The 15,788-nt window shown below is 41.8% G+C and overlaps 2 protein-coding genes across 3 annotated transcripts; both read right to left on the minus strand.

The window, feature by feature from the left end:
* Positions 1-328: 328 nt before the first annotated feature.
* Positions 329-9,220, minus strand: rpgrip1 (RPGR interacting protein 1). The gene is made up of 30 exons (XM_018684951.2): positions 9,106-9,220; positions 8,793-8,846; positions 8,528-8,645; positions 8,155-8,360; positions 7,942-8,044; positions 7,503-7,640; positions 7,222-7,327; positions 7,061-7,084; positions 6,804-6,950; positions 6,597-6,670; positions 6,198-6,418; positions 5,941-6,047; positions 5,759-5,809; positions 5,494-5,673; positions 5,191-5,308; positions 4,798-4,961; positions 4,349-4,694; positions 3,986-4,146; positions 3,492-3,724; positions 3,212-3,327; positions 2,819-3,024; positions 2,677-2,733; positions 2,390-2,586; positions 2,224-2,293; positions 1,974-2,040; positions 1,663-1,757; positions 1,338-1,527; positions 1,160-1,244; positions 935-1,062; positions 329-728 (listed from the first exon to the last, which is right to left on the minus strand). The coding sequence occupies exons 1-30, from the start codon at positions 9,191-9,193 to the stop codon at positions 469-471; spliced, it is 4,110 nt and encodes a 1,369-aa protein (XP_018540467.1). The 5' UTR covers positions 9,194-9,220; the 3' UTR covers positions 329-468.
* A 1,251-nt stretch (positions 9,221-10,471) lies between these two features.
* On the minus strand, positions 10,472-14,690 carry btr33 (bloodthirsty-related gene family, member 33). Of its 2 annotated transcripts, none has more exons than XM_018684952.2 (8): positions 14,605-14,690; positions 13,445-14,017; positions 13,248-13,343; positions 12,881-13,114; positions 12,473-12,620; positions 12,346-12,372; positions 11,832-11,977; positions 10,472-11,715 (listed from the first exon to the last, which is right to left on the minus strand). In XM_018684952.2, the coding sequence occupies exons 2-8, from the start codon at positions 14,012-14,014 to the stop codon at positions 11,284-11,286; spliced, it is 1,653 nt and encodes a 550-aa protein (XP_018540468.1). In that variant the 5' UTR covers positions 14,015-14,017; positions 14,605-14,690; the 3' UTR covers positions 10,472-11,283. The 2 variants fall into 2 exon arrangements, with proteins under 2 accessions (XP_018540468.1, XP_018540470.1); XM_018684954.2 differs by lacking the exon at positions 14,605-14,690 and adding an exon at positions 14,368-14,594.
* Between the last annotated feature and the right edge of the window lie 1,098 nt (positions 14,691-15,788).

Consider the following 15,788-nt stretch of genomic DNA (forward strand, 5'->3'; position numbering starts at 1 on the left):
CCTCTTCAATTACCGTATTCCTGAAGTGACAAGCAGATCTTACACAAAAATTAAAGAACAAATATTGTTGCCATTAATTTTAGGATAGGATTAAGATTTGGATTATAAGAATGCAGATCAATACACGCAGCCATTTAACACTTGTTTTGAGAGTTCTTTGCTCTGTTTGGTGGAGAAACAAATATCATCCATGCAGGAAAAATGTTCTCTAAGCATACTAAGAAAGAGATTTTCAGCAAGATCTACAATAAGGGTGAACAGGATGAACTGGGAAAGAACTGGACAACAAATTTCTAAAATGCATGAATAAACAGCCTCATAGGCCAATCAAAAATTATCCTTTATTTCATTACTTTTTCAAAATGCAGGAGACAAGGCTACAAACAGGAAATGAACTGCTCCTCCCAGCGCTCAAAACTGTTTCATACACAACACAACAACTCTTCATCTCATACTTTTTTACTTTCACTACAAGTCACCACCACCTTCATCATCTTCATCCTCATCACCATCATCTGTCCCTTGTGCCGTGTGATCTTTTTTCTTCTCTTCCTCTTCTTCCTTCTCCTCCTCCTCCTCCTTTTCTTCTTCTTCTTCACCTGTCTCATCTTCTTTCTTGGTGTCATCTTTCTGGTGAAACTCCTGGTATATCCCAGTCAGAGCTTTTGCTGCTTCTAAAGACACTTTTAGACTCCCTATCACTGTTTTGTCTTCATCCATACTCATGACTGGAGGAAACAGAAAACCACAGGCAGAAATGGTATAAGAAAACTGAAAAAGAAACTGTTCACACACAATTCAAGTAGGAATATGAAAGAGCATCCGCCATAGCCTGAATATGTGTATTTGTACAAATTCTTTCATTTTCATTAATAATCAAATACAGAATAATCAAAGTGACAGAATGTAAAACATACACACTACCAATACCTACTGTCAATCTCCTGTTCAGTAACATCATTTCCTGTGAGAAGCAATTCTTGTAGATCCAGAAAAGCATGTCCGACATCCACACACTCCTCATCATCATCCATCGGCTCACTGACCACTGTGAACTTTAACCTGGCATGAGACACACAGACATATATATGTTTTTTTTGTGGTTTAAGTCTACAGACATCCATAAAGAGAAGGGACTTAATTTGTAAAATTATATTACCTGCCCTGGTTGGGGTCAGTGCCCTCCAGCATGGTGTAAAGATACTGTCTGAGTGGAGCTGACTGTGAACCATCCACATAGATCACTGAGAGACAACAGAGAGATTTGGGGTATGTACTGTAAGTGAGCTGTAAAAATGAAAACTTTATAGAACCACAAAAAGCTCATCAACTCTCACCTCGGGTGAAGTTGTAGTGAACCTCCTCCCCCTTTGTGGGTTTACGGAGGGACATGGGCGTCTCTGTTGTCTCCATGGGAATGCCCAGCAGCCGATACTCCACGTAAACACGCTGCACTGACTTGTCCAGCGCCACGCGAGAGGAAGGTTCAAAGGTCAGGGACAGAATCTCAACTCTCATCTTGTCTCCCTGAAATGCAGTGACATTCAGTTCATGAACAGTCACTGATGCAGAAACACACTGACATCTGACTGACATATAACACGACAACGTGATGTTCAGGTTGTCCTTTGCTAATACATATTCTCTCACTGTTGCTTGTACCTTTCTCATTTTTCGTTTAGGTGGAATGATGATTATGTCACTTTGTGAGGAACTTGAATCTGAAGACTCATGAGCTCCACTGTCTCCTGCAGCAGCTGTATAGTTAAAAAAAAACATGAGAAGAACTGGATTTATTTCATTTTAAACTCGACCGGTTGAGCTGAAAATTAAAGCCCGTCAGTATGTGACAGCTTCAGAGGTGTTCCATGCATATTTTGCTTATTCCAACAATAGCAGAATGAGGTTTCCAATTACTGAGAGAAACTCAGAGTGGGTATTTACAGGCCTATTATGTGTTTGTGAATACTTACCACTCTCACTCTTCCCCTCTTCTTCCTCCTCTTCATCCCCTGACACCTGATCCACAGAGAGAAGGTCCTGAGAAGAAGAAATGACAAACGAGCCCATGCACCAGTCAGCTTTCAACTAGTGTCTTCTAATATGTAGTTACTCTCACCTCTCCTTCCACAACAATGTTTTAACTGATGTTTATTCCCTGTGAAAATGACTCTACCAGAGGTTGTTTTAAGGCCTGTGAGGAGAAACTGAATGAGTTCCTACCTGAGTCCTGGCAGAGCTTCTCCTCGACAGTGTGGTTGGTGATTGTCTGGGAGACGTTCCAGCTGAAGATCTTAAATAAGATTATGTCATTTTTAAAATATATTTTCATTATTTTATGTTACAATAGAGAGACAATGGAGTGTTTATGAAAGAAAAAAAATCTTACTTGCTAGGTGACAAACGAGAGGGTGTGGCCAGTCTTGGCTCAGGTGTCAGACGGTGTTTGCCCTGGTAATGTTCAGGTGACCTCTTGGTGGATCTCTTCCTGTCTGTGGACTGACGACTATCCAGAGGTTTCACAGAGACAGTTTGCTCTGATCGTATGCTCTGTGAACTTTTCTGTCTGACAGGTGGAGGCCGAGGCTGTAAAGAGAAGAATGTACTAGTAAACAAAGTTCATGAAAACACACAGTTCAGCTGTGAATATATAATTTGTAGGTGCTTAAACATTACCTGGGCTTTTGTCTCTTTCTGTACCACTTTGGTTTCTCGTGGCTCAAGTAGCTGAGTCTGTGGAAAAGGCAAAGAAAAACAGGAATAAAGCTAGTGAACTGATAAATCCCAAACTTTTTGACACAGCAGAATTTAAAATTACCTTTGCTCTGGGCTTGGCTATGGGCCTCTGTGACATCTCAGCCTCTTCTCTCCTCCTCTCCTCCCTCTCAGTGCTTTCCATTGTCCTGTCCTGTCTTCCTTGTCTACCCATCAAGTTGTCCGTTGGCTGGAAGGGGTACTTCCATTTTATTATGACCCTGACCATACCTCGAGGTCCACCTGCTGGATCCCTCAGGACATAGTCACCTGACAGGACAGAGAGGAACATTTCCAGACTGCTGAGTAGGTTGTTTAAGACCAGCTCCTGTGGATCTTTAAAGTGCTAATTGTGAAATGCAGATACTTTTTTACTGAAAGGCATTTTTTTTCTAACTATGAAAACAATGTGTTGGCTTCCACCTTCATCTAACTTGATGCTAGCTTGACACCTCACCTCTGATTTCCCTGCCTGTAGCCAGGGCTCGCAGTGGGATGGGGGTCTTGGCCAGATAGGCTGGTGGTATCTGGTCATCGTTGTCATCAAACACATATACCCAAAGACTGCTAGACCTGGGCAGAGGTGCAGTTGAATCTTTTTAATATTTTGCAAAAATAGAGATTCTATTACAGTAAAATGAATTGTCTTAAGAACTTGTAAGACTGGTCTAATATTTTTTTTATCATATTCCTGAATTTGGGCCAAGACTAAAACAACTCAAAAATATACACCATACCTCAAGTAGTGCAACACATCAGCTGTTACTGCCAGTGGAAAGTTGGTGGTATCATTGAACATGGGGTCAGCAGTGCTGTGGACTGTTTGAGAGACGTGAGGTGGCAGGTCGTATAACCTGTACGTCACGTATGCATCAGGAAGTAGTCCTGGCCAGCGAGCGCTGAGGCCCACACAGCGCTGCAGCGTAACCACCAACTCATTGGGGATCCCTCCACCATAGTCATGTAACTCCTGCCATGATTAACAAATAATGTCATAAACACAGCACAGGATTAGAGACAGAACATCCTAGTTTACAAGATGATTTCATCAAAAATATTTTGAAAAAAATATTTTATAGCTTTGTATTGTGCGAATCATTTGTCCCCAGAAAGGCAACAGCAGCAAAACTAGACAAGAACTGGAAATCAGAACCAAAACTAAATATATTGCAATACCATTAGAGAAAAGAGAAATATGTTTTTTGTTTAGAACTTCTTGTCCCTGTCTTACCTCATGGCTGCTTTCTTGCCAACCATAAGATATCTGCACGGGACTCTTCTTTGCTGCTGTTCTTCTTTCAGCTGGTCTCTCTATCACAGCCTCCATGGGTTCAGCAGGAGGGTACAGGCGCACCCAGAAATCCACAACACCAATGATTTCACCTTCAGGGCCTTGTGGAAAGACACAGAAAGACACACAGTTCTGTGAATGAGCTGATGTCTGTATTTTTCAAACCATTGGAGATTAGCAAACACAGGTAATTAGCGGGGTATTATGGTGCACAATATCTTATATAAAAGGTGTCAACAGACTGTATGCAGGGGAAGAGGCATCAAATATTTTATTACTGTTTGAGCGTCCACAATGACTTACCTGTGATACCGACACGTCCACTGATACGCTCCCCTCTCCTCTCCATGGCACCCATGAGAGACATCTGCCCACTTCCATGTGTCATAAACCTGACCCCTCCTAATGCCTGGTGGAGCTCCACTCTAACCCTTGACCCCTGTCCTCCCAGTTTGCCCAGATCGCGGGGTGTTAGAGCATAGCGGGACGTGAAGCTGTAGCTGGGCTGGCTGCCTGACACCAGAGGAGTGGAGTGCACCTCGAAGTCCAGGAGGCTGTAGGTGCAAAAGGTCACAATGTCCTCGCCACTGAGCACTCCTGCGCGCATCCTGCCCATGGTCCGAAGCCCTCCTGGGGTAAAGGTGGCAGCCTGAGGGGCAAAAAACAACAGATATCAGCTTCCTGGGAAACTTGGGTGAAATTATTCAGGATAAAAAATAACTAGTTCAGGTTTTTTAGGTTAGGGTTTTCACCTTGAGGTGGATCTCCAACAGTGACTCCCCGGCTCTCAGCTGAGAAAAAGACATGTCGTCTTCAATGGGCTGTACCACCTCCTGATCTCCAGCTGACCAGATGTACTGTATTGGTATGGCCTGTTTTTGGTTCCTGGGGCCGTATGCTAACTCTTTCAACTGGTCTTTTGAGCACAAAGACAAAAATGATGGTTTTGAGATTCTTGAGGGAGGATTTTTTTTTTTTTTTTCATTAATGCTAACTGCCCAGTAGTGTCTTCTAATGACACTGTAAATGAAAACACATTACTTCCTGTTTGTCAGTCAATGAGAGAACAACTGCAGAGAGAATAACCTTCAGAATACTGCATTTGATGTAGAGTGATCTTGTCTTTGCTGCTCTGTTGTTCTTACCTTGCAGAGCGTTGATCTGAAGAGCTCTTTTTGATAAAAGTTTGTCTTTGTCTGCCATCCTCCTTCTGCTCTCCTCCCTCTCTCTCTCCATCCTCTGACTGACCATGTTCAACTCCTCCTTGGGGTTAAAATGGAAAATGTAAAAGCACAGAGAAAGTTGAGGTTAGTAATCGGAACAGTATCAGTATCTCTCTCTCTCTGCTGCTCTGGGCCATCATTTCAGTGTCAGATTCACCACCACATTCCCTTTTGTGCACACCACTTCAAATGAATGTGACTTGATTCCCATGTGTGTGCATGTACCTGCAGATCTTTACTGATTTGGTGCTCCAGCAGTAGAAGGTTTCTGGTTTTCTGTAACTCCAGCACAGTCTCAGCATGAGATGCCTGGATATTTACCAGCTCATGGGGCAAATCCTCAGCTTTCCCTTCAGTCCAGAGGAACTGCAGACCCTCTCTGCTCTCCTGCTGCATCCTAAATGCCTGTAATTGGAGAAAGAACATAACACAAGGCTTAGAGGCAATTAATTCAGTTTTTTACAGCAGGAAGGTACAAGAGAGTACAAACCTTTATCTGCAAAAGAGTTTCACTGAGCTCCTCAACACTCATGTCAAACTCCTAGAAGAGAGGAAAAAGAGAGGGTGGAAACTGTGTCACATACCAAAAGGAGGATAACACGGAGAAAACAGATGAGACTGATGTGTGAAACAACTGTTTGGGTGCATATTATTCAGATCTTCATGTCTGACCTTAGTGACTGAGTCCAGTCTATCCTGCAGAGCAGAGATCTGCTCTTTGTACCGGACAATCTCCTGTTCTAGAGGCTCTCGTTTGTCTCTTGTCATCACAGAAATCTCTAAAGGAAACAACACAGAGATTGTACATTCATTTACTCCCTCAGGAATCTACGTGCTGTATCAGAAAGACAGGGATTTCAGTTGTTGTCAAAGTTTCTCCAAATCGACTTGCTTCATCAAGCTGCAGCAGATGCTGTTCCAACTCCTACCTCCTGCTCTTTCTCTCTGCTCCTCTAATATCTGCTTCTCGTGTCTCAGTTCCTCTTTCTCCAGCTCCAGTCTGCGTCTCTCCTCCCTCTCTGCTTGCAGTGTTTCCTCCAGTCTCCGGATATCCATCCTGTAGATGTTTTCCCCCACGTCCTCACTCCTGTGGTCTACTTTGCTACTTTTTTCCACATGGCCATCATATCTGCCTTGGCCGGACAAAGTTCTAGGAAAGAGAAATAAACATGGAAATTCATAAGAATTCATAACCATCAGACCTTATATAGACCTTGTACCTTCATCTTAATTTAGCAGAAAAGCAAAGGTCTCATCTTTACAGCCTCATGATTAATGTGCTCCATTACATCGTAGAGATTGCTGTGCTGGAGAACTTTAATTCTTACCGCTCTAGCAGAGTGTCATAGTTTTCTTTTATCAGATCCCTCTCTCCCTCCAGGTCTTTTATCCTCTCCTGCAGCTGAAAAAATGATTAAATCTTCTAAAGAAGTGACATAATCTCTTGTCTTTTACAAAGAAACCTCTGCTCCTTTCTGTCGCCAGTGGTCTTATTTTTTTGTGAGACTTTATACACACAGATACAGATGTGGTACCTTGTCCAGGGTCTGTAGAGACAGGGTAGCGGTGGTAAGTTGTCCCTCCAGTGCCAGTGCTCTCTGCCTCTCCTGCTTCAGCTGCTCAGTCATCTCCTCTACTTTCTCCAGCAGAGCTCCTTGGCTTTCCTTCAGTGACCTCTGACTCTAGGATAAAAATATTATGCACTCAAAATGTAATATGACCAGTAACTAATCTATGAGTGAGGTCTTGAAATGAAATATTCATTGATGTTTGCTTGTGAAGACGTTTTTACCTCTTCTAGCTGTTTCTCAAACACCTGGAAAGAAAGAAAAGAAAGAACACTATTATTATATATCAATCAAGTACTGAAATTAAAATATAGACCAAATTATCAACAGAAGAAAAAAAATGACTAATGTACACTGTAAATATCTGACACAAAGACCAACTTACTTCTTGCAGGTGGTTGAACTTCTCCTGAGTAACTCTCAGGGCAGTGCTTTTTTCTGAAAGCTGCTTCTGCAGACGAATCAGGTCCACATTCTCTCTGATAGTTATTCTGACAGGAAAATAAGATGTTATGATTAAATGTAATACTTAATTTATATTGCTGTGGTATAAGCAGCTGTAGCTGCAGAAAGAGTGAGGACTGGTGGAAAGAGCATGACAATGCCCTCCAACAGCAGTAACAATACTAGTAATAGCAGTTGCAGTAACATCTCTGCTGCAGTCACCTGTGTCTGTCAGCCTGCTGCTTCCTCATCTCTCTCATTGTTCCCTCTATCTCTTTCTCTTTCTCCCTCAGCGTGTCTCTGAGGGACTGGGCGGTCAGCTCCAGCTCTGCCACCCTCACCTGCTCTGTCATGCTGGACCTGCTGGATGGGAGAGGTGGTGAGTAATTTGTACGTAGGGGTTGATGAGTGTGTTATCAGAAGTAAAACAGTCTGAGGCTTTGGCCACTTGTGATATGAGAGGATGCACAGGAAATTTTATGGAGCTACTGTAATGATCCATAGGCAGATATTTCCTCATGGCCCTGAGCAGAGAGTGTCTCGTTAAGAAATACAGGTAGAAGAGATCAGGGGTGGCTGCATGTCACATTGAGAAATGTAAATCAAGAAATGTATTTTCTCTGCATTTCTACATCCAATACATCACACACTAGACACTTACAGCCTTTCCATCTCTACCCTGTTGTCCTCCATTGTGGGGCCGTAGCGTGGTGGGGCTGTCTGTGCTGCCCTCCTGACTGCACCTTCCACTTCCATACTTTTACCTGTCAAGACGAAGAAGGAGAGGAAAGGGAGGAAGGTCAGAGATGGAAGAGGAAGAAAAAGTTACCCCGGCCTCTATTCATGTGCTGGATTTTTTTCACTACACACACACCTTTGCTTAACTTGTATGGTGTGCGACCACCCAGGTCCATAATGTGCTGCTTGGCCAGGCTGAGTTTGTTCTGTAGCACCCCTTTCTGGCTCTCCAGCATGGCAACACGAGCTTCCAGCTCCTGTATGGTGTCCTCCATGTCCCTGTCCTTCACACCACTGGACCCAGGACGGGCCTGACGAAGACGCATCAGTCTGGTGGACATCCTGGGTCGAGAAAGTCAGTTAAGTTAAATCAGTCTTATTAAGGCACTTGTCTTTATCATATATCTAACAAATGAGATTCTATGGATGTGCCCTCGTTGGCCCACATGTCTGGTGTTCGGTACAGTCATTACAGTATATATCAGTGTTTCTGTGTTGATGTGCGTTACCTTCGTAGCCTCTGCTCCTGTGTACGTGTGTGTTGCTTCAGCACACTGTTCTCCTCCTGCAGTCGGAGACACAGGTCCTCAAGGTGCTCTCTGGGAAACCGAAACAGGCGCTGAGGATCTGTTGGAGAGAGAGAGAGAAGCAGCTAAAAATGCAGAAACAATTGCTTATATATCAGAAAGAATGGTGTCTTTGTATGCTTTCCTCTCAAGGTCTGAAAATCTGAGTGGAAATCTGACAGGATGAGTTTTGTAAAGTGGTTTTTACCTTTTGTCTTCATGACATGATGCTTCTTCCATGGCTTCACATCCCGTAGAGTATCTGGGGAAAACAGCAGGAAGGTGACATTTTAAAAAGTTGTATTTACAGACACACAAATGCACTTTTACTGCAGAATTCATAAAGACCAACAGTATAAACCCTGAATCCTTACATCCACTCTCACCATGTCTATTCTTAATCTTAACACAAAGCTAAAACTAATAATAAGTCAAACCTTCATGGTATACACTAGACTTTTGATGAGGATGTAGAGCTAATTTATGTGTTTATGCATATACACATATTTCCAAACACAAACCTGGGACAGTTGGCATAAGGCCCCCCCTCATCAGTCCCACATCTCTGACTGGGAGGTCCCCAGCTGTCTCATCCATAACTGGCGACATCACACCTCTCCACTCCGGACCAGCCAATCAGAAAAATCCAGTCCTCAGATTTTCACAACAGCAAAACTGTCAGATTGATATCAGCTGCTGATTTGCTGGCTTCCATCCAGGTGAAGTTACAAACTGGAATGTGGATGAAAAATAGTTATATTAAAGATTCCTGTGACAGAGGCACAACAGAGAAACCAAGAGAACATAAATCAATCTTGTCACCATGACTTGATGAATTTACACATAATCTTTATGTAATTATAGAACCTTTAAATATCATTCCTTTCCCATTATGGTGCATTATGGTGGTGAATTCTATATTTCATTGCTTACATCATTGTGGAGCTTAATGTTGATCTAAGCTGCTAGAAAAAAATGCTTTGCATTACACACATAAAGAAATGAACTTTTAAACCCAGTTGTTTAAATGGCATAAAGCACTACCTCAGTACTCCATACACACTTTGTACTTTGCCTGGAAAACCTGTCATGCCCAACAGTTTTAGCTTTACTATTTTAATGACTATTCAGTTTTTACATTTAGCTGTTTAAAGGTCTATGCTGATGTACAGTAAGTGATAAACAGTTGTGATCATACTGGTAGGATGACGGGACATTTTGATATTCCCTCCTACAGTCTCATACATCAACACTGAAAACTATATTGACCAAATATTTGACTTACCTTTGTTTGCTGTCCATCTACAGCAGTTTACCTCTAGCAAGGAAATGTGTAGTGTTCCTGTTTTACCCTGATGTCCATTGTAATCTGTTGGCTCTCTACATGTGTGTCTCCGCCCTGTGCTTGGATGATATCAGTTTTAATCCCTCTTCATCCCTTCCTCCCTTCCTCTTTCACAGCCCTTTTTAGCTCAGTTTTTACAGATATGCTTCCTGATTGAAAATCTGAAATACTGCAATTAATAACAGTGTTAAATGATTACTGACTGTGTGTATGTGTACATTCATTTAATTCAATGACATAGTTCCGAGTGTACAGTATGTGTGTATAATTCCTCCTCCCAAGACTCAATCTTGAAGTCTGTCTCTGTGCTCCATCTGCCTTGAGGCTAATCTTGTCTCTGTGCTAATCTGATTAACAACCATCGGGTTGTACGATCTAAAATGGTCTGAGGTCAGTTTTGTTTTGAGTCTGTGATGACTGCGAACAGTTATTGTTTGAAATGGGCAGGTCTAAGATCTGTACTTTATAAGGTGTTACTTTTCAAGAGAGCAAAGGGAAGATGAATGAGGAGGAGGAGGAGGAGAGGAAAGCATAGACAGATACAAAGGTTTAAGGTTTATTGAGGAGTGATGGCAGGTTAGAAATAGGATATGTACAATCCATGTGTGCGAGTAGTTATTGTTGTAACTGAAACATCAAATGGTGATGAATTGTGTCTGTGTACAAAATATTTCAGAAAACAGTGTTTTACAGTCGTGAAGCAAAAACCTCAAGTGTTTAAGATGAGACAGACAACAGAAGTAAGGTAGGTTGAGGAGTGAAGGCAAGAGGAGGAGCCTTTAAACTGTTCCACAGTCCATGCTCTTTATTTCCTCCTTTTTTACCTTACAGTAGTGGAATAGTGCAGTGTATTTACAGTGCAAATTGAAAATGAAAAAATAAGTGGTTACTTCCATATTGAAGAAAAATTAAAGGGAGCAAATGAGAAATCAACTTTGCTAAATGATATGCCCTATCCCAGTTTGGACCCTGGCAACAGACAGTCACTGTAGACAGTCACTGTGGTCTGACTGATCAAAACTCAACTGCAAAAAGTACTTCCTGGGTTGACCAGAACCAGAGAATGACCAAGTGCAGTCTAGGGAAGTGGTGAGAGACACAAAAATTAATCAAATAAAATACAAAAACAAACAAACTAACCAAAGAAAAACTACATTTTCTCATGCTTTCTTCAAGATCTCTGTGGCACCATTCCACAACAACATAACACGACTACAATTAACAGGTTTAAATCCTTAATCTGTACTAATAAACAAACAATCCAGTCACCTGCTGGTTAGGTGGTATGTAAAAGTGACTGAGGTGGACAAGTACTGTGTCTTACTCAAGTTAGAGGTAAGTTAGAGGTTATTCATCATATTGTAATATCATCTAAATCCCCGCCTCCATTGACTCCACTGACAGGGCGGATGATAAGTGGTGATTTGTTGTTGCCGCTGTCGCTCATCTCTGGGTTAAAAAAGGGAAACATGGCCTCAGTGAATTGGACATGTGTAAAGGAATAGATATGTGACTGAGCCTCTGCATCATAAAAGGACACAGTTCCATCCTCATAATCCAGAAACACCCCAACAACCTGCGGCTTCTGAGAGAGACACAGCAGCTCTGCCTGTCCTGCACATGCTCGGTACTCACTGCCCTTCCTCAGACAAACAGTCCAGTAGCCTTCCTCTGGGCACAGTGTCACCACACCTTTCCTGTTGACAGACTGCTGAGCTACACCCAAATCCCACGCTGTCTTGTCTCCCACGTCCACCTCCCAGTAGTGCCTCCCTGTGGTGAAACCCTGCACAGCAACAGCAGCTCAGGTCACTTTGACTGCTCATTTCACAGAGGAGTGTGAAACAGAAAGACGTAACATTCCTACAGGGACAAACACACACAAAACAAATCTTTATTTACCTTAGTGGCGAGGACACATGGTGCTGTGTCAAAACGCTCTGAAATGTCCACGAGGTTCTGTTCAACATCTCCATCCCAGACCTGTCTCCCATCCTCTGATAGGACCAGCCAAGGGTTGCATGTCCTGAGGTCCAGATGAACATCAGCTGGGAGGCAGATGCAGTTTATATGGAACTTTAACTTCATGATCCCTTTCTTTTAAGATTAAATTATTCTTGTATATATGTGTCTCTATTTTGTCGACTAAAAAATACATTTAAAAAAATCTATAGATTAATTGAAAATGAAGACAAACATTGCAGTCCTAAACCTTTTCAGGTGTAACTGTAACTAATATGTCTACTGCTAGTTGGAATTTTATATCAATTTTTTTGTCTACCCACTGACACTGGATTTACACACCACATTTAGACACCACAGGACACAAGATGTGACAATGACAGAACAGTGACAGATGCAGAATGATGTGAGAGACTCTTTCTGACTTTGTTTTACTACCTGAGTCAAACTGTACCTGCATACTGCTGAATCTTCTCATGCTCTATAGGTTAAAAAGAACATATGAACCAAAATCAGACAAATTGCATTCATGTATTCAAGCAGTCATTAATGTCATTCAATTAATATAGCTGTTTTGTCACCTTGAATTGAAAGCTTTTTCAAAGCCAACTGGAGCTGCTCTTCAGCCTTGGCCATCGCTCTCCTTACAGTCCCCAAACATGTGTCTGAGTATATGATGATGTCAGAGCAGGGTTTGGCAGATGGAGGGGAAGTCAGAGCTGGAAACCTCTGACACAATAAGTAGGAGAGAAATTGCTTTAAAGCAGAGATGGGACTGAACAGCATGTTTAAAAAGAGAAGGTAGAAAACAAGAACTTCCTGCTAACTAGCAAGATTCACTTAAGTTTGAGAACTCTTGAACTGACAGCAAAACCATGAAAACGATCCCTTTCCCATTCCACTTCAAGTGTCTCCTCATATTTTCTTCAGGGTAATGATAATTACTCTGACTGCTCATCTTTCCATCTTGCTGTGAGTCAGCTCCTGACCTGTAGAAGATGGAGGTGGTCCTCGGAGTGAGAAAGCTGCTCCATCTCACTTCTCCTCCTCTCCAGTTCAGTAATTTCCAGCTCCAGCTGTGTGATGAGCCTCTCTGCCCTCTGTTCTGCTGCTGCCTGCTTCTTCTGGATCACGTCCACCAGCTCAGCCTGACTTCTCTTCATGGACTGTAACAGAATGGAGAAGACCTCCATGCTTTCCTTAATGTCCCTCTTTGAGTTTTCCTGGAGATATTGAATAAGGAAAAGGATAATTAAACATTCTTATACATTGGTTGTTTCAACTGCTGCTACAATTACCCAGTTTTCTTGCAGAAAACATCCAATCAAACTGTTCTGTGATCTCGAATCAACTCACTTTGCTGAGCTCCACAGAGTGTTTGATTTCCTCAACTTTCTGCAGCCTGTCCTGGATCATCTGCTGAACATCGACCTCCATCCTTTTCACCTGAGCCTGAACATCATAACAGGAATCAAAAACAAAACTCGAATCATGGCTGCTCAAGTATTTGATGTGATGATTGCAAAATGATAATGAGTAGTTCAGAATCTCACCTTCCTTTCCTGACTCTCTCGCTCCACTGGGACGGTGTTGTGACACCGGTGGTCCGTCTCGGTGCACAGCACACACACACACCTCTGGTCGCTCCTGCAGTACAGCTCCAGGAGCCTTTGGTGCCTTTTACACATTCTGTCTTCCAGCATCGCGATAGGTTCAATCAGCTTGTGAATCTTCAGGGTGCTGACTCTCAGGTGAGGCTCCAGGTGACTCTCACAGTACGAGGTCAGACACACAAGGCAGGACTTCAAGGCCTCCATTTGCTTCCCGATGCACACATCACAATATATGGTTTTTCCTGCCGTCGACATTGTGCCATTCTGCCTCCTTCCTCGGATCTGCTCTGACATTTCCTTGGCGAAATAATTTTCACAAAGCTCTGGGTGGCCCTCAAACACCGTGTGACATTTGGGACAGCTGATGGCGACGCTATTGTCCCAGTGCGATGTGATGCAGGTGAAGCAGAAGCTGTGACCACAGGGGATGGAGACTGGTTCACAAAAAACATCCTGACAGATGCAACACCGAAACTGCACGTCTGACAGGAGAATGCTGGGGGAAGCCATGACCTGAGAAATTAAGGAAGATCAGTAACTGATTACGAATTAGAAATTAATCATTTATACTCTGAGTCAGAGAAGAGAGGTGTTTTGGTGACATTCAGGACATTTACAAACTTATGGTATAGGCCACAGAAAGCTTTTGTCCCTGTTGTCATTATTACAGGCACTATAGTACTTTTATTACAGCCAGAAATATCTGAACTTCCTTATCAGTAACTTTAAACTGTTCACAGCTGCCCACTGGCCAAAGTCCAGCTGCATGGTCAAATAACTCAGCTTTCACTCTCAAAACTCACATTAAGTTCAGCTTCAATCACAGACTGAATACACCCATTAACATCCAACTGCAAACATACATGCTCCTCTCCACCCTGTGTAAATCACGATCCTCCAAGTGTTTTAATGTACCGCAGTCCCATAATACACTGCACACCCCAGCAGGAGATGAAGACAAATAGCTTCAAATATTAGTCCCTCCTATATTCCATTTTATCTTCCTGGCACAAGACAAAGCAGAAACATCACTGAAATCATTGTATTTGTTTAATCAAAATGCTTAAACATATCCATCTGTTAGTGTGTCTTGATCTTACCTTGTTGCTCAATGTGAAACTTGACCTCTGAGGTAGCAAAGGCAAACACCCGGACTGCAAATCCAAAGTCCTCCTTGTTTTGCTGTTACCACTCCCTCTAGGACTTTTTTTTCCCTCCTGAGCTTTATAACCACCATGTTGTTCCAAGGTGGGAGGAGTAATGCCTTGTGTAGTACTACATAATGGTATTGTACTACATAATAGTATTGTATTTGTACTGCTTTGAAATGCGTTGAACGACAACGAGGAAGTACCTGCATAATGCTCAGTCACAGTTATCACTTCACCACTCCAATGCTCTTTATTTTAAATTCACAGAAACACACTATGTACATTCACTCACTTTACCACAATTCTGTATCAATGAAATCTGATTAACAAAAATTCACACAGATATAAAGAATGGTTTAACTATTACATAAAAGATGAGTTGAGTACAGTGGTGTTGAGTTGTTTTGGGAATCATCCCTGCAACTGTTAACTGCTACATCAAGTAAATAAAGTGACTGAATAAAGTTCTTTCAAAACCTCATATCAAAATAAAATAAATTAAAACAAAATAAAAATCATTAAAAAAATAATAAAATAAAATAAATTAATAAATTTAATTCTCTTTGCATAAGTTTGATTAGTGTACTGCAAAGTTGCAGTTTCATTGCTGCATGTAACTTATTATTTACTAAGAGTATACAGTGTTAATAGTATGTTGAATTATTTTGCGTAGTAACTGCTAAAACAGTACAATATGTATGTAGTGCAAACTGTCTAGGACGGTTATTGAATCTGGGAAAATTCTCCAAATAGGTCAAACTACATTTCATCTGGTAAAACTGATTTTTCATCATTATTTTTTTCCTCATTCGCTTTAAGAAAAGCAATTTGAAATGTGAAAAGTTTAAATAACATGTTTAAAAAACAATGTTTTTGCATTTCAGAATGATTCTCCTCCATTTCATCTTGTCTCCCCCCCACTGGTCTCATGGCTCAACAGATTTAACCTTCAGGGACAACAGCTGTGGTGACAATCCGTATTGTCTGAAGAGCTAGACACATGCAAGCACACACACAACACTGAATAATGTTAATACTAAACTAAATAATTTGTAGATTATTTGAAGAGTGAATACAAAAAATTTAAAAGTGAATATGAACTAGGTATGACACTGACAAAGAAGCAACAGAAA

Source organism: Lates calcarifer, linkage group LG14 (assembly GCF_001640805.2).
Source record: "Lates calcarifer isolate ASB-BC8 linkage group LG14, TLL_Latcal_v3, whole genome shotgun sequence".
NCBI lineage: Eukaryota > Metazoa > Chordata > Actinopteri > Centropomidae > Lates > Lates calcarifer.